A 20413-nucleotide genomic window follows, 5' to 3' on the forward strand; every position below is an offset into this window, starting at 1 on the left:
TCTGATGGATTGGTATCACTAATTTTCTTGTTCTTAATTGATTTTTGTACAACTATGTTATATGAATCATAAAAAAATTAATCATGTCACCCTTCATGAAAACACCGCATCACTTCCACGTGCTTTGTCCTATGGTAGGCGACTGATGTTCAAGAGTTTGGCAATAGTTGGACAGTAAACCCTGCAACTTGTGTCCCGTTGGTTCCTGAAGATAATCTCTGCAACGAAACGTCTGATGCATATAACCAGGCTTCCCTTGCCTGTCAAATCATAACAGATGCTACAGGTAATGATTGATGTCACTGTATTCATTGCTTTTAAGCCCCATTCCATGAAAAATGGGAGGGGGTATAAAACCCTTTCAAGGTTTGGTACCTACATCTGTGGTAAAAATTCAATAAATTGCAAAACATTCAAGTACATTTACAATCTAACATTCCAATCTTACACAAGACTTTTCATTTTTTTTTCTGTGAAAATTAAATATTACATTTGAGAAAATTAAACATTTTCCGGAAAATGCTTTTTGTTTTTCTTTTAAAAAGCCCTTCCATCTCTTATTGAAATTTAGTGATTGCAATCCTGCCTCACAAAATGGTCTTGTACCAAAAGAAAAGAAAAAAAGGAGTTATTTTTTATTTTCTTGGGATCACTAATATATATGGTTTAATAAAGAAAGTGATATATGGTTTCAGCATTGTTATTGTTTTCAATGTTCATGCAGGTATAGGTAATACCACCTGTCAGTACTAATCCTATATTTGGTAATCCCCCTTTTGACTGCAGGGCCTTTTCAGAGATGTTTTGACACTCTTGACCCCATTCCATTCTATGATGCATGCGTGTTTGATGGCTGTATAGTCCCTGCTAGTCAGCTCAACGAAACGACATGCCATCTCATTGAACTCTACGCACAGGCATGCCTTGACCGCGAAGCTGTCATAGAGGATTGGAGAAACGATTCCTTCTGTCGTGAGTATATCATTTTGTCAAAGATTGTAGGGTTGTGTAGGCCTACTCATATTTGGGTCAGCCCTTCTCTTTATTTTGAACTTGAGGGAAAGAATATGAATTTCTGCCATTCTGAGTTCTTCTTTTAATACAAATTACCTATTATACCTTAATGACAAATTTCTGCCATTCTGAGTTCTTCTTTTGATGCAAATTACCTATTATACCTTTATGACAAATTCCTGTCCTCAATGTTATTGAAAGTATTATATTATATTATTGGAAGTGAGAAACTGGTATCTGATTTACTAATCTCTGGAACGTTTCTTTCAAGGTGACTTTCTAAGTTCTAACAACCTGTTGTTTAGAATACCTTGTCACAGGTCTAGGTACCAGTTTTAATTAGAAATGATTTTTTTTTCAATTTTATTGCTTGTGTAAAAAAAAATAAATTCTATCAAATGATTCAAGTTGATATACTGTTATAAAAGAAGATATTTTCTTCATATATTTGCAGCGGTTTCCTGCCCAGCTGACCAGGCATACAGTTGGTGTACCGATGCCTGTCCATCTACCTGTTATGATGTCATACAAGGGGCTTCCCCAATCTGTGACAGACCATGTGTTGAGGGATGCCGGTGTCCAGATGGCCTGGTGTTTGATGGCTTTGACTGTGTAGACATGAGCCAATGTGGATGTTATGTGGATGGAATATACTACTCGGTAAGAATGATTACTGGGTGTTGATGTATAATTTCAGTATTGAAATATTATGAAGACTTCATGAAAAATGTACAATCTGCACAATGCACAAGTATGTTGTGTATATCCCAATGACTACTATTCATGACACTGGGATTGTTGGTGGATATCTATATAGTTTTGGAATGTATTGTAACTTGCTGTTTGGATACATGATATTTTAAAGTTCTAGTTGTAATAAATTCTGTAGGAGAACTTGTTCAGCACTGGTCAAAATTTTCACAAGGTAAATTATATGATGTTGTCAACTAGAAGTAACCCATTTTAGATCTCATTAAACCTATGATCCCTGGCCAAAAACAAACCAAGCTTTTCTCCTTTTAACTTTAAAAAAACCAGTGAAATGGAGTGATATTTTACCTGATGATATTGTCCTTCCTACAGATTGGGGATAGCATTTACACCCCTGGCTGCTTCTCCAAGCGCACTTGCACCGGTAACAATAAGATTGATAGCTCTGCCCAGACCTGCAGCGAGTTTGCTACTTGTAGAATTGAGGAAGGCGAACATGGCTGCAATTGTCTAGCTGGTTATGCTGGAGATGGAATCACGTGTTCAGGTATGAAAGATTACTCAGTGAGAACCTTAAATTCTTTTGGATTCAAATACATGCATGTGTATTAACATGCTTGCCATCACTAGCTGCTTATACTTCAGATGGGATCGCCTGTTTAAATACTAAGCAGTCATTAGGTTACAGAATATTAATAATTGAAACAATTGAAATATATGGATTGATATACTTGGTAATTTACTCATACACTACTTTTGCCATTTGTAAGTATAATGTATGTAGTTTTTCTATTAAAAAAAAGAATTCCTGCCCTTGAGAGTTTGGCCATGGTAAGCCCATTGAGTTAAACTGAAATTATTCTGTAGCATTAAATGTATACATATCTTTTTAAATTTTTTTTTATGCCTCTTTACAATGTTAGTGAATCCAGAGCTCTTAGGTGCCTTTATAGATCTGCCTCTTATCATTGTTATTACATTGTATTTACTGTATTAAATTGTAATAGATAGGGTGAATATTAGACAAAATTTTTCAATCATCTGAGCGCTCCATTCACATAAAGCATTATTATCTGTCTCCCACAGACATCAACGAGTGTGACAGCAGCCCGTGTATCAATGGAGCATGTGTGAATGACATCAACTTCTATGCGTGTAACTGTGACCGTGGATGGTCCGGTTATAACTGTGACCTTGCTTGCATGGAGAATCCTTGTGAGAATGGAGGCTCCTGTGTGGAAATCGATGCTACTTCATTTGAGTGCCAATGCCCTTTTCCATTCAACGGAACATTCTGTGAAATCAGTAAGTCGCAAGGACTGTTTGAATACAATAGTCATGTTCAAGGCTTAACTGAATGCACAATTGCCTACCAGCTTTCCTGGATTGCATATTGTTTTGTTTATGCATAAATTAGAGAATTATATTATATCTTACTAGAATTACAACTGAAATCCTTTGTTGAATTTGGTGCTGATATTTGTTAAGATACTTTTCCTTAGGTCTATTTAAAGTGCATTATGATAATAATGATTTATTTATTATGATAATGATCTTTAGATACTTAAGCATAAAATGCAGCAACAAAATCAGTTTGAACAAAATCTAACAAATTGACCATCAAAATGATTTTGTTTAATGAATTGCATTATGTGCTAAATAATTCTAGTAGAAAATGCATACACCATTATTGCTGAGAAAGTAGCAAAATTTTGAATTTCTGCTGGGATTCAAAATCTCTTTTCAGTTTGCATTTCCTGATTTTGCATAGTTGATCTAGATAGGCGTGTAAAATGATAAGGTAACTGGTAACCTTAATTGTAAAGACTTTATCATGAAAGCATTGTTTGCTACAACTATATTCATTTGGCTTTAACTTGGGTCTTTTGGCTGGAATCCTTCTTGGTATCAAATCTATGTCAACCCCTTTGTTTGTAAAGACAATTCAATGATTGAGAAAGCTGCAGAGTAATCTACACCTTTTGTTAAAGTTCATTTAATAGTTTAAAGCAAGATTTTTTAAAATTTTTTTGCTGGTAAAAGTATTTTGTTTCATCTTTCGGAAAGAAATATAATGTTCTGTGTGCTCTTATATGCTTGTAGAAAGTACACATACACAATATCAGATAGTGATCAAGAAAATTCATCCCAATTCATGATAATGTTTTTGTTGAAAATTCAGCATGAACACAAAGTTCAGAAAAAAGATCCTAATGAGTTTCCAGATGTTCTCTTGTAGTTTTATCTTCCAAAAATGACATTTGAGATATTAGCTAACATAGTGATTATGATGTGTCATTAGTGAAGTGTTCTTTGAAAGTTATATTTTTGCATTGGATTGTTCCTTGAAGATAATGATCCTTGCCAGATGGACCCAACACCCTGTCTGAACGGAGCAACCTGTAATAACTATGGACTTCTATACAACTGCTCCTGTGCTTACGGCTTCCAAGGATTCAATTGTGAAGAAGGTCAGTTAACTTCTTTGTGTGGTGTTTCATCTTCACCATTGCACACCCATAGACATGTTTTGTTTGCATATTTGCAACCATATTTCCCCTATGATGCCCATTTCCCATAGAACGAACACGTATTTTCTGTGCTATGTTCTTCTAGTTTCCAATACATTTAGGCATGCATAGTTCATACACATGACATGTATGAGTAATATTCCTTTTGTCTTTCAAACCTTTCTTGTAGTATGTAGTCAATTGGCCTTTTTTACAAGTAATGTAAATTTACCTCATTTATGAACCACTAAGGAGGCATCTCTATACTTTTCCAAAACTTTTATTTGCAGAGACTTTGATAAAAGCTCTTGTAGGTAGTAAGTCATGGCTCCTAACAATGGCCTAGGTATTGACCTTAAGGAGGGGTTATTGATTTTTTCCACATCCCTTTCATTTGACTTCCTGAGTATTGTTGTTTTTTCACAATGGTACATTGCTATTTTTGTGTATAAAGCATAAAATAAGTATTACCTACTTTGGTGAATATGTAATATCATCCATTATCATCTATATAGAGTGTTTTTAGCGATATATTAAAAATGCATATTTTAAGTCAATTGCCTGTACACTATCAGAGCGAAAAGTGGTACTACTTCCCGAAAAAGGACTGATATCTGACGAATATCCCATAGGCTCATGTACAAAATTTGCCTTTAAATATCAGACCATATTCAAGAGTCTAGTGTGCGTGCGCGAATGCTTGAAATATATAATGCGTAAAAAAATGAAAGCAATGCGATAAGTTTTATGACTTGTTAAATCAAATTTTTCCCTCTAGAGATGATAGCAATCATATTGGATGGCTTTTTTTCATGGAAAACCAGAAGTATTCCACTCATTAATTCCAATATTCCATGAATAGCAAACTCTTGGAATATTTCTGGTATTCCTTTCTAAGCCATCTAATAGAATGGATGGAAGTGTCGTGATGTAGCTGTTCTGACTCTTGCCTTGTAATCAGAGGGTCGCATGTTAAATTCTCGACATGGCCTAGCGTCCTTTGGCAAGGCGTTAATCCACACTTTGCCACTCTCCACCCAGGTGTTATAAAATGGATACCCGGTAGGATGTGAAAGCCTATATGTAGTATGCCTAGCAATTAAGTCTTGGAACTCTTGTTGGAATGCTCCCCAGGGAGGATCCAATGACCGGGGTAATATATCTGTAAAGCGCCTAGAGACGTCGTTCCGATGTATTAAGCGCTGTATAAATGCAGAATATTAATATTATTATTAATAAGTTACCAATTTTTATTATTATCTCATATTTGTATCGACAGAGGTGAATCCATGTCGGGATGAACCCTGTTTGAATGGAGGTACTTGTACGAATCTGATAGAGACTTACACCTGTGCCTGTGGGGGATCCTTCATGGGCAGAAACTGTGAAATAGGTGAGTGTTGTCAACTGAAGAAATATCAAACATTACACAAATAGTGAATAGGCATGAGTGCGATGGTGCGAGATTTCGCATGAGGTGAAAGAAAGATGCTCTATTCTACGAGGCGTTAGCCGATTGAATAGGGTGTTTCTTTCACCGAATGCGAAATTTTGCACCATTGCACGAATAAGAATATTCACTAATTTGTGTTGTACAACATCTCGGAGTGTAGCGAATTTATTCAAAAAAAAAGTTTTTCCTGCAGAAATTTATGAAAAGGGAGCAAAAATGTGGAAAGCGAAGAGCAAAATCCCACAAGCGAACACCTCAGGCAGCATTGCGCATTTAGCCAGCAGGCTATACGCGTATTGCACCTGCATTTTTACTGAGCGCAATGAATTGAATCGTATTGTGACGTCACCTCCTAAAGCCGTGCAACGGTACATTTTGGATGGTCCATTTCGGATAGTCCGTCTTGTGTGCAACGGTATGAATGTTTTACATTCAGTCACCCATTTGCTTGCGTACAACAAGCTAAGTAGGCGTTGTACAATATACCGGAACATACAGCAAGCAGGCATGAGTGTGCAAGATTTTGCATGAGGTGAATGAATGAAGCTATACACCTAATTGAATAGAGTTTCCATTTTTCACCAAATGTGTAATGTGGACCATTGTAGGAAATAGAATATTCACTATTTGTATGGCATAAAACTTTGTTAATTATTTTAAATATGAACAGTAATACATTTTCCTGTGGTTAGCTATGCTTATTCTGTCTTTCAATTATCTTTAGAGTATGGAATCTGCTATACCTCTGGTGATCCTCACTACAAGACCTTCGATGATCTGAGGCACAACTTTCAAGGAAGCTGTTCCTACGTCCTCACCCAGGATTGCTCTTCTACAAATCCACTCTTCAAAGTGATTGTATCAAATAGAAAGAGATCTCAGACAGCAGCAGTATCATATACATATGATGTTAAAGTCATCCTAAACCAAACGGTTTGTACCCATAAAATTTCATTTTGGTGTTTGAAATTCCCCATTTTCAAATGGTATAGTTTATTGAGTTCTTTATCAGATGTATTTATTTTTCAGGCAAGTGGTTAGAGATTATGGCCCGAATTCTGAAGTCAGGTTTAACTTAAACTCGGGTTTAGAGTTGTGGTTTAAGTATGGGAGGCCAAAAGTATCAATTTTTTTATTAAGTTGTACTTTTCTTATGTTTACTGTGCTCTTTCCTGATTCATCGATGGTGAAGACAATAATCTATTTATACTTCCTAGACAATTTTGAATGATTTAAGAGTCAAATGAGCTGAAATATGATATCTCTACCATTAGTGATTTATGTAACAATTGGCTAGCCATACTTAAACCACAACTTTAAACCTGAGTTTAAGTTAAACCTGCTATCAGAATACAGGTCTAAGACTCTATACACCTTAATAATTCTTACATTGAGATATACAAAACAAATATATTTGCACTGGTAAAGAAAAGCGATTACCTGGTCAGGATACTAGTAACTTTATGTGTGGAACTAAGATGGATACTTTGACCAGGTAATAACAATTACTACTTTAAGCGGTAAAAGACACAAAGTATGAAGTGCTATAGAAATTTATCATTTTTTTTCATATAAATACAAAGATTCTTTCCATTATTATTACATCCTAGTAAGATACTTCCCATTTCCCTTTGTTTTTGCTCCACCCTAGTATGCAAAGTCGTATGAACTAGCGAAGAAAAAAAATCATCCAAAATCATATATGTGACTTGTATCAGGCAGAAGATTTGTTTTGATTCCTCTTGAATGGCAGTTGATTTTTTCCCCAAGCTTGTCAAAAATAAAATTGTAGGGCAATCCCATAAGACATAAGTATTTCATTCCCTTCTTTCCTTACTTTGTGAACTGCATGATCAGTTGAATGCATTAAAATTTTTGTTAATAATCAGATAAAAATAAGGACCACATAGTCGGACATACATATATCATAATGCTGTGGTCCAGTAGCTTAATTCTTAAAGCTAGTTGTACATGTAGGTGTCCTGGTTCAATTCTTGCTGCAAATCCTTGTTCCTTGGGCTTGTGGACCAGGTGGTTGATGTTGTATGCCTGCTATATTCATTGTAAATATGCATTGTCATTCTTGATTCTTTTATATCTTATGAAGACTTCACTTACTGACTTTATCAATGTACATTTGTTTTTAGGAGATACACCTAGGTCCCAGCCTTGATGTAGTTGTAAATGGTGTGATTGTCAGCCTCCCTTCTGAAAGGCCGGGTGTTAGGATTTCAGTTAGTGGCATCTATGTGGTAAGTCAACTTACACAGAAGACTTTCTTACTCTTATTTTATGTCAAAGATCAATACTTCTCTTTTACTGTTTTTGTATACATGTACGTTGTTTTTTTTGAAAATTTATTATTAACCTTATGTGTGAATGAGCCATTTGATTTGAATGGCCTTGAATATGGGAATTATTGATTATTGTTTGATATCATAAGATTCATAATGGAACCGAAACAAAGAAACATTTTCTTCTCCTCCACATGGATCAATAAGAATATATGTAGTAACTTTTATTATGTGATCCCACTGTTGCGTGATTGCTTCCTCTCTTACAAGATATGCAAGTTGAATAAAATTTCTACTTGATTAGATTGCGTTTTTAGGCTAAGAATTAGGAGTTGTTTTGGGTCGCAGGCTGGGATTTGAAATGCGACATTGTTAGTCAGTATTAGCAACAGTATCCATGGGCTTGCATCTTATTAATAATCGATGAATGAATTGTATGATTTTTGTAGCAAGTAGTATCAGATGTTGGTCTATATGTGCGATGGGACGGAGACAGCAGGGCAGAGGTAAAAGTGACATCAGGCTTCAAGAACAATACCTGTGGTCTATGTGGAAACTACAATGGAATAGGTACAGAAGAGGATGAGTTTCTTACACCAACAGGAAACTCAGTGAGTATATTAGGGTTTGTTATATTTCTGCATCGAAGCAAACACATTGTATAAGCACAATATTACTATTTATTTTGTTATCCTTATCATGTTTATTATCATTCTTGTTTTATTATAACTATTATTAATAGTATAATTGTTATTGCTATCATAATTTTGTTAGTTATTGTACCTATGTTGTCATGCTGTTTTATTCACAGGGAGCCTCCTAGACCATAATTTATTTAATTTGCGATAGGCTTTTGATACTGAATTTGTATATGAACGAAAAGGAATATGTCTACCTTAAGGTAATGACATTTAATGTAATCTAAGAGCTCATCCAGAGCTGATATTGTATTTTTTTCTGGAGAATTATATTATAAGCACCAAAATAATAATAATAATAATAATAATAGAGCTACCCAGGGTAGCCACTTCAGTTCCGAAAACTGTTCTCCCAGCGGGCCCTGCTGTTATTATAACCCGGCTAAGCTAGGCTACCTATTCAGGTGCACACAGCTTTTTGAGGAATAACTTCCTGCCGGTACCCATTTACCTCACCTGGGTCGAGTGTAGCACACTGTGGATGCATGACCTGTGCACCGTATAAAAAGACATTGTCATTTACACCTTCATCATTATTGTTACTCTTATTATTATTATATAGTATTATTATAAAAATTCAATACATCACATTCTGTGTGGCTTTTGAAGATGATTATTCAAAATGGGATTATTTGGAAACAAAGTTGGGATTCAAGCCTGTATTGGGAATGGTTGGATTCCAACTGTCTTTTTCTTAATTTCCAATCTCCAACGCTAGGTGTCCAATGAAGCAGCATTTGGGAACAGCTGGGAAGCTTACAATGATCCAGAGTGTGTTCCACTTGGAGATGAAATCAACCCATGCCTGAGCGCTAGTGAGTCTGTGGTTCTAGAGGCCCAAAGCAAGTGTGACATCATCCAAAATTCTGAAGGTATGCTAAGTGGCTGCATGTGACAATTCATTCACCAGATAACATTGTGTGCATGTCAAGTGGTTTTGTCACTTAATCCTGGTATTTAATCTTGATATCAAAAATTCAATTCCTGACATTCAGAATTGTCATTTGTAAACAAAACAAAATTATTCCTCGTTATCAAGAATCAAATTCTCTAAATAGAGTTTAATGATAAAATGGCTTGCCGTTTGCATATCGGCTTATGCAGGGTAAACTGGTCAGGTGTGATGGCTCCTTTAGTGATAATATACCAAAGTACCACGAAGTTTGGCAAGGGGTATTTTCATGTTAGTTTGGAAATGTTATAGGGTTATGTCAAAGCAATTGTTTGAAATATGGCGTCTATGCAGTGGAGATGAACTTCTCTTGGTTGTTGATTAAATTGACTGTGCGGAGTGAATGCTAGAAGGTTTAAGAGGGGTCCTTCTTCAGTTAGGTACCTGAGCCAGTTAACCTGCACTGTTTTCTCAGGCATCCTCAGTGTTTGTTCAGTTCCAGTCCTCCAATTTCTAAACTGAAAAAAAAATCATTGAAGTAGATTTCCCTAAATTTGGAATGTGTCACTGGATTTGACTTTTCCTATAAAGCTATCTTAGTGAGTAGAATGTGTTTAAGTATGCAGGAGACAACTCCGAACTTGGTGTCTTGAAAAGACTAAATTTTCTGTCGCTGGACATTTTTACTTTAGGTACTTACAATAATTCTTTGACACATTAAGCTTTAGCTTTTATTATGAATCCTGTCCAGTGTCTCTTCTAATGTAATCTAAGTATCTACATAGACAACAAATGGCAGATTGTTAAACAGCTGTGAAATCCCTCAAAAGGCAAAGCCTAGAGTTTTTTTTCTGAGGTATCCTAAGCTCAATTTCTTACTTTTTTATATTTTGTTGTTTATAGGTCTTTCAGATTGCTACGCTGTATTGGAACCTACCCCATACTTTAGAGACTGTGTCTATGATGTCTGTGCGTCACCAGAAGATGGCGATACTGCACTTTGTAATGCAATGGCATCATACACTCAAGCATGCAGATACTTTTATGTGGACATTCCTTCATGGAGGAATGCAACTCTCTGTCGTAAGAACCATGAGAATTTACATTTTAAAAGTTTATCATGTCAGCCTTCTTCATTGTTTTTACCTATTGTTTACAATATATTTACTGTTTAGATGAGTTACGCTAATGATTGAATTACAAAAGCGACCAATAATATCCCTGTGAAATTGTGGGATGAGTGTTTTGTGAAAAGCAATTGATATCTATGTCATTGGTGATAATATGAATGATCATTAGCTGAATTTAACACACATTTACAAAAGTAGGTGGATGCAAATTGTCTGGATAGAAGAAGTATACTAGCCAATGTTTTTCATGGGACTTGCCAATCTTTCTTGGAGATTCATATTTCAAGACCAAGATTTTCTTAAAAGCTTCCAGAAGGGAGAACCTCAGACTAACTAGATGAGTAAAATCTTGCCAGATACAATGTCACATCCGTCCAACTCATTTATATGATGACATACATTATTCTGACACATCATACATGCATGAAAATATCTTATAATTTAGAAATTTTGCCATAAATTTACTCTGGCTTTAAAACTTACTTGATTTAATATTTTACTTTTTTCTTTGCGCGGTAGACCATCTATTTCCATTTACTCGTTTACACTATTAACTCTCGAACTAGACTTTTTTTTTCAGGGAAGATCTGGTTGGGATATGCAATCGGTTCATCCCGTGTAATATTTGCAATATTCCCTCTTAATCTTTCCTCACCAGCCTTGACCTGCCCATCAAACAGCACCTATGGCAATTGCATCTCTGCCTGTCCTCGCACCTGTTGGAATTACCAAGACCTTGATCGCACCTGTTACGACCTATGTGTTGAAGGGTGTGCCTGTGATGAAGGGTTTGTCCTAGAGGACCTTCGGTGTATTCCAGAGAGCGAGTGCGGATGCGTCACAGATGGATTATATCTCACAGTAAGATTGTCTTGTATTAGAAAAATATTCTTTGGGATTTAAGTTTCCCCACTTTAAACAAAAATCAGCCTGTTGCCTGCTGAAACTGACCGATCCCAGTACAAATCTATCCTAGATAGAGATTTCAGCAGTAAACATGCTGAATTCCTTGCTTCTCTCTTGTGACAGGCATTCTTGAATATTTCAAATTATACATCGAGTGCACTTTTAATTTGATAAAATAATAATAAGCAGTTCCTAGAGACACATGATACCATATAAATGGTAATAATAAACAGTTCTTAGAGACACATAATACCATATAAATAGTCTCTTTGTTTTTGTTGAAAAATAACAGTATTGTACCATCAATCTGCTTTTAATCTCATCTATCGCAGCTAAATATAAGAAAATAGGGAAAAGCTTTTAAATTTGATGATGATGGTGATTGCTCACACTCTCATACTCATATATTTGTCTCTCCCCCGTCTTGTCATCGTCTCTCTAACTTAACTAGGTTGGCAGTAATCTTTTGACTCCAGACTGTTCAGAATACTGTGAGTGTAACCCTGGTGGTAGTATCAACTGCACCCAGGTATCCTGCGATCCCAATGCATCTTGTGGAGTGGTGGATGGGCAGACACGCTGCATATGCAATGCTGGCTACGATTCTGTTGGCTATGGATTCACCTGCCTCGGTATGTGAATATCTTCATCTCTGCATGTAGTAGTGTTAATTGCTCAGTATAACCATACAGGTCATGGGTCAGATCAAGTATACAGATGGGCCAGAAAATCTTGCTTTGAGTGGGATTAGTGAGGATAAATATGAGGAAACACTGTGTGAACAATCTGAAAATATAGTTTTAACCCATTGGAAACTAAATCATTTTGCTATAGCACATTTTTTCAGACGCCAGCTCTATATATCAGGCTATTAAAGTATCCAACGGGTTAAGAAAAAAGAGTACTATAGGAGCTTACTAGTACAGTGTTGAAGTGTTGTGGTACAGTATGATCACTATAGTTAAACCATATGGCACAAATAGAAATAGATGACTCTACAGTTGCTCTTATGACAGTATCTTTCTGCATCATTTCATCAAATGTATGGAGCTCAGATTACAATCAGATATCAGATTGTATCTCAGTGTATTGGCTCAACGTTGCTTAAATTAATTCACAAAATATTGACAAATTGCAATAAGCACTGAATCAATTAGAAAACTTACATGTAATTAAGCAATTCATACAAATTTTCTGGGACCAAAGCATACTCGAACTTTAACCCTTGTCAAAGTTTTTTTTTCTACATGGTTTATATGAATTTATTTTCTGTACAATTAAGAATGTGTATCCATGTAAAACAATTTACTTAAGTTCAGAAGAGTCTGATGTATAGCCATTTTTAGTGATCATAATTGATATTTACATGTAATTCATATTGTATTCTATCATTTTTTGTATAATTTTGTCCATGTTATTTAATGTTCACTTGAATTTTACTCTTATTTTTTTATGAATTTATTTTTGTACCTCAAGAAATTGACAAGTGTATACATTCATCGACAAACAAAATAAATGAATTGAAATGAAATTATTTTGATGGATTCAGATATCGACGAATGCGAAAGCAGCCCTTGTGCAAACGGGACCTGCATCGATGAAGTCAATGGCTATACCTGTGACTGCACACCAGGCTGGACGGGTAAACTCTGCGCTCAGAAGGATGAATGCTACTCAGACCCCTGTCAAAATGGAGCTACTTGCAGGGATGGTGTGGATAGGTTCACATGCATTTGTGCTCCAGGCTGGACAGATGAATTTTGTGGAACAGGTGAGTGTATCTCTTTATCACTTTCGATTGAAAATTTATTGAGATGGATATCATTTACTTGTAAAGTGCAAAGTTTCTCTTCTTCCTTTATTTTATTTTTGAGTGTTGAATATATAGTACAGTGTACTACAGGTACATAGTAAAGGGTTATTCATCAAGTGAAATGCTCACAGCATGGAATATCACTTAAATATTTTGTGTAGAAAAGAAAATTCAGTTTGTAACATTTGTGTTCAGCTCCAGGGACCAGTTTGCATGAAAATAAAGTTGCTATCAAGTTGATTTTTAGCAATGAGGAATACTGTATGAAATCAGGATTATTTCTTTAAGTTGCATTCAAACATACCCTTTTCTGTGATGTGTAAATTACAAAATAAACTGTCAGTGGGATGTTAGTCATGATACTGTCATGTATCTTTGCACATTATTTGTTAACACCTTTCCTTTTTTTCTTTTTTCTAGACATTAATGAATGTGCAGGCGACCCTTGTGCCAATGGTGGAATCTGTATTGATAAACTCGCTGCCTATGAATGTAATTGTACTGTAGGATGGGAAGGACAAAACTGTGAAATAGGTAAGTCACAACCAAAACTTTACTTCTGTTCATGCTACATGTTGACTTAATATCCATGCACAAGGTTATTTTCCAGCTCGTAGGGGCCTTTTATGGCTAGATGTCATTTATGTCTTGTTTGTAGTGCATCTGAATTATGTTATGATCGGTTGAAGTGCTACTTGGATGTGAGGAAACAGGCTGATGAATTATTAGTTGTGAACAGCTCCATTTTTTTGGCTGTGTTTCATGAGGACAATGATCATCAATGAAAAATTAAGTATGTTATTGATTATATTAGGATTTTTTAAAACTCTGTTCATAATAATTCATCAAGTTTCCTGAAAAGATATCAATCATGTCAATCATGTCAGTTCCATTTCACTTACTGTTTACCTGAATATATAAAAAGTTTTCATAAATTTGTAATCTGCTTACGATACATTGTTGCAACGATAATGCAATATCTCTTTTCTTTTACCGCAATGATTTGTTGAAATACAAGTTGTACTTATTTATTGTTGATTAATTCAATTTAATTTCTTTCCTTCATTCATTCTGTAATTCATTCATTCATCACTTCTGTAATCATTCTTTTTTTCTTTCATTCATTCATTCATTCATTCATTCATTCATTCATTCATTCATTCATGCATGCATTCATTCATTTATTCATTCACTTTTACATTCATTCATTCATTCTTAAGTTGATTGATTTATTAATTCATTCTTTCATTATTGACAGATATTAATGAGTGTGCCAGCATTCCATGTTTGAACGGAGGTACTTGCTTTGAATTTATTGGATTCTACCGGTGTTCATGCCCATCTATTTACTCTGGAGATAGATGTGAAATAGGCAAGTACCTTGTTACTCTTTTTTTGTCCTTTCATGTTATCTCGTAATTTTCGAACAATTTCTTTTCATAAAGATTACAAGTAACTAGACTTTGTACTTCCAATTCTGGCATGTGTCTCCATTTTTTGTGTGTCTAAACACTTTTGAAGTGGATGCCAACTAACAAATATGTGATTCTGGTCAGAAAGACTTTATAGATAGCTCATGGACTTTACTTTCATATGACGTGAAAAGGTAAGCAAAAATGTACATGCTTGAGTGAGTTCTGCTGACTTTGCAAAGGGTATGAAAATGAGGTTGTGCGGAATTTCCTTTCCAGTTTTTGTCTCGCCTGCGAAGCAGAGTGAGACTATAGGATAGGCGCCGCTTTTCCGACAGCGGCGGCGGCGGCGTCAACATCAAATCTTAACCTGAAGTTAAGTTTTTGAAATGACATCATAACTTAGAAAGTATATGGACCTAGTTCATGAAACTAGGCCATAAGGTTAATCAAGTATTACTGAACATCCTATTAGAGTTTCATGTCACATGACCAAGGTCAAAGGTCATTTAGGGTCAATGAACTTAGACCATGTTGGAGGAATCAACATCGAAATCTTAACCTGAGGTTAAGTTTTTGAAATGTCATCATAACTTAGAAAATATATGGACCTAGTTCATGAAACTTGGACATAAGGTTAATCAATTATCACTGAACATCCTGCGTGAGTTTTATGTCACATGACCAAGGTCAAAGGTCATTTAGGGTCAATGAACTTTGGCCGAATTGGGGGTATCTGTTGAATTCCCATCATAACTTTGAAAGTTTATGGATCTGATTCATGAAACATGGACATAATAGTAATCAAGCAACACTGAACATTTTGTGCAAGTTTCAGGTCTCATGATTAAGGTCAAAGGTCATTTAGGGTCAATGAACTTTGGCCGATTTGGGGGTATCTGTTGAATTACCATCATAACTTTGAAAATTTATTGGTCTAGTTCGTTAAACTTGGACATTAGAGTAATCAAGTATCACTGAACATCCTGTGCGCATTTCACGTCACATGACCAAGGTCAAAGGCCAATGAATTTTGGCCGAATTGGGTGTAACTGTTGAATTACCATCATAACTTTGAAAGTTTATGGATCTGATTCATGAATCTTGGACATAAGAGTAATCAAGTATCATTGAACATCCTGTACGAGTTTCAAGTCACATGATCAAGGTCAAAGGTCATGTAAGGCCAATGAGCTTTGGCCATGTTGGTTTTTTTTGTTGAATAACCATCATATCTCTAAGTTTATTGGTCTAGTTCATAAAAAGTGGACGTGAGAGTAACCATGTATCACTGAACATCTTGTGCGAGTTAGAGTAGTTTTCAAAGTCAGCACTGCTGCTATATTGAACTGCGTGATGCAGGTGAGACGGCCAGAGGCATTCCACTTGTTGAGAGAATGCAAAACTGAGATTGCTGTGATAAATTTACATGTATGATCAATTATGATTGTTTGGGTTTGCTTTGTGAATTTATTCTTTAGTGAATAAACATTTTAGGCATGAGTTAACAATTTCACGTATTATTGTAGCATTGTAACCTTCCTTGGTACATGTAGACCCTGTGTTCATGTGAGTCAGGATTGTGCGATGGTACATGTAGGTTTCCACTTTGCAGGGGAGATGAGGTAGGGTAGGACCAGTCCTGGAATTTACATGATAGGACTTTTGTGAGAGGATGGGATAAGAGTGAAGAGGTCATTATTGCCCTTACCCCCATTACTCTCTCTCTCTCTTTATCCCCATCCTCATCTCTCCCCCTCTCCTCTCTCCCTAATTTCCAATTTGAGCAAGCACATATTTTGACAACTCACAGACATTGGTCTCCACTCCAAGATATCCTTTTCCATACCCATTGCCCTGAAGAATTATAAAGGAAGATCATCTGGATATTTTGGAGTGCAGGCAAATTTATGTGAGTTGTTAAGATTAGCACTACTAACACACCAATGAACGGAGAGAGAGATGGTTGCATAGTGTCTTTGATCATTATCCCTTTTATCCGTAAGGCCCTGATCCACTCAACAAATGTCTATCTCTCCTCTCATGCAAAATTTGCCATTTGATATTTAAAAATCATCTGCACTGTTGTATTTTTGTCTTTTTAAAATCTGTCTTGGATTTTTTAAAATTTCATTTTCATTCAAATCTTGCTTTTTTTCATGTGAATAAGGACCCAAGATCACCTCTTGGCAGAATTGAACATGGGTTATTGTTCCCATAAGTCTATCGTGTATGTAATTTTCAGTCAAGAGAACTTGCATGGTGTTGAGTACCGTACATATAATGGGAGTAAGTGAAATTACCTTTTCGTTGGAAAAAATGATTGTCTTCAAGAAAAGTGAATATTATGTTTTTTTGTTAATTTATATCATGCAATCTGCTTTTTAAACTCTTTTTAATGTACAGATACATCGCCCTGTGCAGAAGACCCTTGCTTGAATGGTGGAACGTGTGTTGGGTTGAGTACGGCAGTCTACAAGTGCAACTGCATTGCTGGTTATGTAGGAGAAAACTGTGAAGTGGGTAAGTAAAATATGCATAATTGGCAATTTATTTCATAGTGGAAATTCTGACTGCAATGACACGACAACACAATGGTTCCAAGTTCTACTACACCACTAGTACTTTTTTATTACAATAAATGCTACCACTGCAACAAAAACAACACGGTGTATAGTTATACTAGTAGTAATAACAATGATACTAGTAGTAGTAGTAGTAGTAGTAGTAATATCGGTAGTAGTGGTAACAGTGGTAATAGTAGTGGTAGCAGCAGTGAAGTAGCAGTAGTAGAAGCAGTAATAACAATATTAAAAGTGGTGGTGATAGAAGTAGAAGAAGTAGTAGTAGTCTTTGTAGTGGTAGTAGTATTTAATACTACTGCTACTGCTTTTACTTCTTCTAACAATACTACTTCCACTTCTTTCCCTACTTTTACTACTATTCTCCTCCTCCTACTACTAGTACTTATACAGCTACTACTGCTACTGCTGCAATTAGTACTACTACTAGACTTTCTACTCTTAACTAAGGTACTGTTTCTGAAGGGATTGGAAATGCAGAACTTTTATTAAGTATAGACTATTAGGGGTTTATACTATATAGTGAGGTCAGTTGTCCCCAGCTGGAACCATTGATTTCATTTCATTTCATTTTTTTATTTCACCACGGTTAAAAGCCCATTCAGCATAGCCGTTTTTCAAAGGGGATGTGATACAATATACAATATTCAATACACAAAAATGATCATAGTTTTTTTAAGCAAACAAAGTAATTCGTTTAAAAAAATAACAATATTACACGGATACAAACAACTAAATTGGATAAATTAACATTACAGAGTGCAAGTTGGATATAAATTATCAAAATTCATTTATCCTGCACTTAGGTATACAACTAAAAATATAAACTAGATTTTAATTCGTCATGAGGACGAATTAGGTGGTCTGTCATGAAATTTTATTATGTGTCGGCTAATGTATGAAATGAATCAGTAGACAATCTTGATCATAGACATCAGGGAGTAAATTTTGACCATTGCTTAATACTCACTCTTTTATGTGGTGATGATAAACGTAATGGTTATAAATATGTTGGTGATAATTCAATACGGTAAATACGAAATGAAGTGTTGAAAACGTAAAATGCCTTAAAAACTCCATAAGAATATGAGGTGGGGCGATTTACCAAAATAAGCTGAAAGGAGCCTTCATTTTCAGAGCACCTAATTTTTAATCGACAGTTTCATATTTTTATGTAAAATACTTTTTAAAATTATCTATTGTGTCAGCAATTTTTCTTTTAAGATTTCAAGCAAGAATTTTCAGTGTCAGTGGGTATCAGTTTCACAGAATGCTTGAAAATTCATAGGTGATACTTTTGGAAAACTAAAATGTCTTAAATATTTTTATTCAAAACTTCTGCTAAATTTGAATTATTTTTAATGAGAAATTTGACAATGCTACAGTTTCACAACATTCACTTCAAAACTCATTAAGGATGTATTTGATAAAAGAATTAAGTAGATTTTTTTTTGGGGGGGGAATGTTTGCAAAATTTCTGCAAATTCCTATACATTTCACATTATATTTTCCGTCAAGAATTTTCAATATCCATTTATCAATTGTGTATGACTTTAACATTTGCTTGAAAATTCTTTCTTGATGATTTTACTGAAAAAAAGTCAGGTGAAAGATTCAAATCCAGGCAATTTTCCCGAAGAATTTCGGTAAAATGTATATTTAAGTAAATTGCATAACCAAATAACCAAATAAAAAAATCATGAAAATTCCACAAAATGTCCGGAATGAAATTTTTCAACGCAATAGCGTTTCAATATTGTAGCGTTTACTAAGAAAATACATAAATGATCTTTTACAATGTTAAAATTAGCTCTTAAAAAGTTCCGGAAAAACTACGAAAAATGTCCTACATGAAAAACCGCAAAACCAGTGGGCTTGAAATTTACAGGAAGACCGTAAAATTGATTAATAAAACATTTTAATAAAAAAATTCTCAGAAATTAGGCCCAGAAAAAATTGGCAAAAATTTAAACAGGTCACAACACATTGATGCTGTGGTCAAAAGTGAAAATTATTCACACGTTATTTGTAGAGAATCGTTTCGAGTACATCATATCAAAATTTGAGAGAAAACTGACCACTAATAAAAAAGATACGGTCAAATATGCATAAATACGTTGACGTATATTGCGAAAATGTATAATTTTTATTTCGAACATAATTTTGTGGTATTTAAGCAATCTCTATATTTACTATATCCAAGAGTGAGGAAAAATTTGGGGTCAACGGACTCCTTGAAGAGCTACAGTGAATTTTATATAGGCATATTTTTGCCCACTTATGACTTATTTTGCGAGTTTGCACGCGCATGTCATGCACATTTGAATCGACGCGCATTTGCGTATTATTGGTCGTAAGAGTCTGAATGAGGTATCAAATTAATCAGAAGATCATGGACGATGGACAGACACAAAATAAATGACAACTCGAAGAGGCATAGCGATGGTAGGAGCAAGAACGCGCACGCATACCTGTGCGCGCGCAAATTTTTGACATGCTCAAAATGGCCTGAAACGTACCCAAACTTGACCACGGTTGATTTGGAAAATTTTAAAATTTTGACGCGCGCGTACGTGCGCGTCGTGACCTTTGCATGACCTCTGTTGACATGTCCTGATGACCTGTCATCTGAACTTGATATGATGCAAATATGAATGATTTATGATGATTAGTTGCGATGATATGATCAATAATTTAATTTTACAAAATGGCGCCTAGATGACGTCATCATGATTTGATAACCTTGAAAAGTTTCGTTTCGCATGTCCATAATGATTGCCATACATGACATGAAAATCAAGAAAATTGACACGCCCGATATTGAGATAAAGTGGTTACTAGCTTTGGCAATAAAAATAAAGAAAATTCTGACGAATATAATAGGTGATCTGTCATATTCATGACAGACCACCTAATAATAAAGAAAAAAAAAAAAAAAAAAAAAAAAGAGAGTCAAGTGAGGTTTGAACCACCGACCCTAGTGTTACCAGGCAGGTGC

General features: G+C 35.2%; 1 protein-coding gene across 1 annotated transcript in view; it reads left to right on the plus strand.

The window, feature by feature from the left end:
- Window positions 1-20413, plus strand: part of LOC121406897 (protein eyes shut homolog) — a 52164-nt gene that overhangs the window by 27427 nt on the left and 4324 nt on the right. The window contains exons 11-28 of the mRNA XM_041597769.1: window positions 139-286; window positions 787-972; window positions 1469-1674; window positions 2098-2272; window positions 2812-3030; window positions 4077-4196; window positions 5515-5628; window positions 6413-6621; window positions 7836-7940; window positions 8432-8593; window positions 9399-9552; window positions 10476-10655; window positions 11361-11563; window positions 12060-12240; window positions 13158-13379; window positions 13842-13955; window positions 14680-14793; window positions 17240-17356. Coding sequence (XP_041453703.1) covers window positions 139-286; window positions 787-972; window positions 1469-1674; window positions 2098-2272; window positions 2812-3030; window positions 4077-4196; window positions 5515-5628; window positions 6413-6621; window positions 7836-7940; window positions 8432-8593; window positions 9399-9552; window positions 10476-10655; window positions 11361-11563; window positions 12060-12240; window positions 13158-13379; window positions 13842-13955; window positions 14680-14793; window positions 17240-17356 — 2929 coding nt within the window. The remainder of the gene's footprint in view (window positions 1-138; window positions 287-786; window positions 973-1468; window positions 1675-2097; window positions 2273-2811; window positions 3031-4076; window positions 4197-5514; window positions 5629-6412; window positions 6622-7835; window positions 7941-8431; window positions 8594-9398; window positions 9553-10475; window positions 10656-11360; window positions 11564-12059; window positions 12241-13157; window positions 13380-13841; window positions 13956-14679; window positions 14794-17239; window positions 17357-20413) is intronic.

Source organism: Lytechinus variegatus, chromosome 2, assembly GCF_018143015.1.
Source record: "Lytechinus variegatus isolate NC3 chromosome 2, Lvar_3.0, whole genome shotgun sequence".
Lineage (NCBI taxonomy): Eukaryota > Metazoa > Echinodermata > Echinoidea > Temnopleuroida > Toxopneustidae > Lytechinus > Lytechinus variegatus.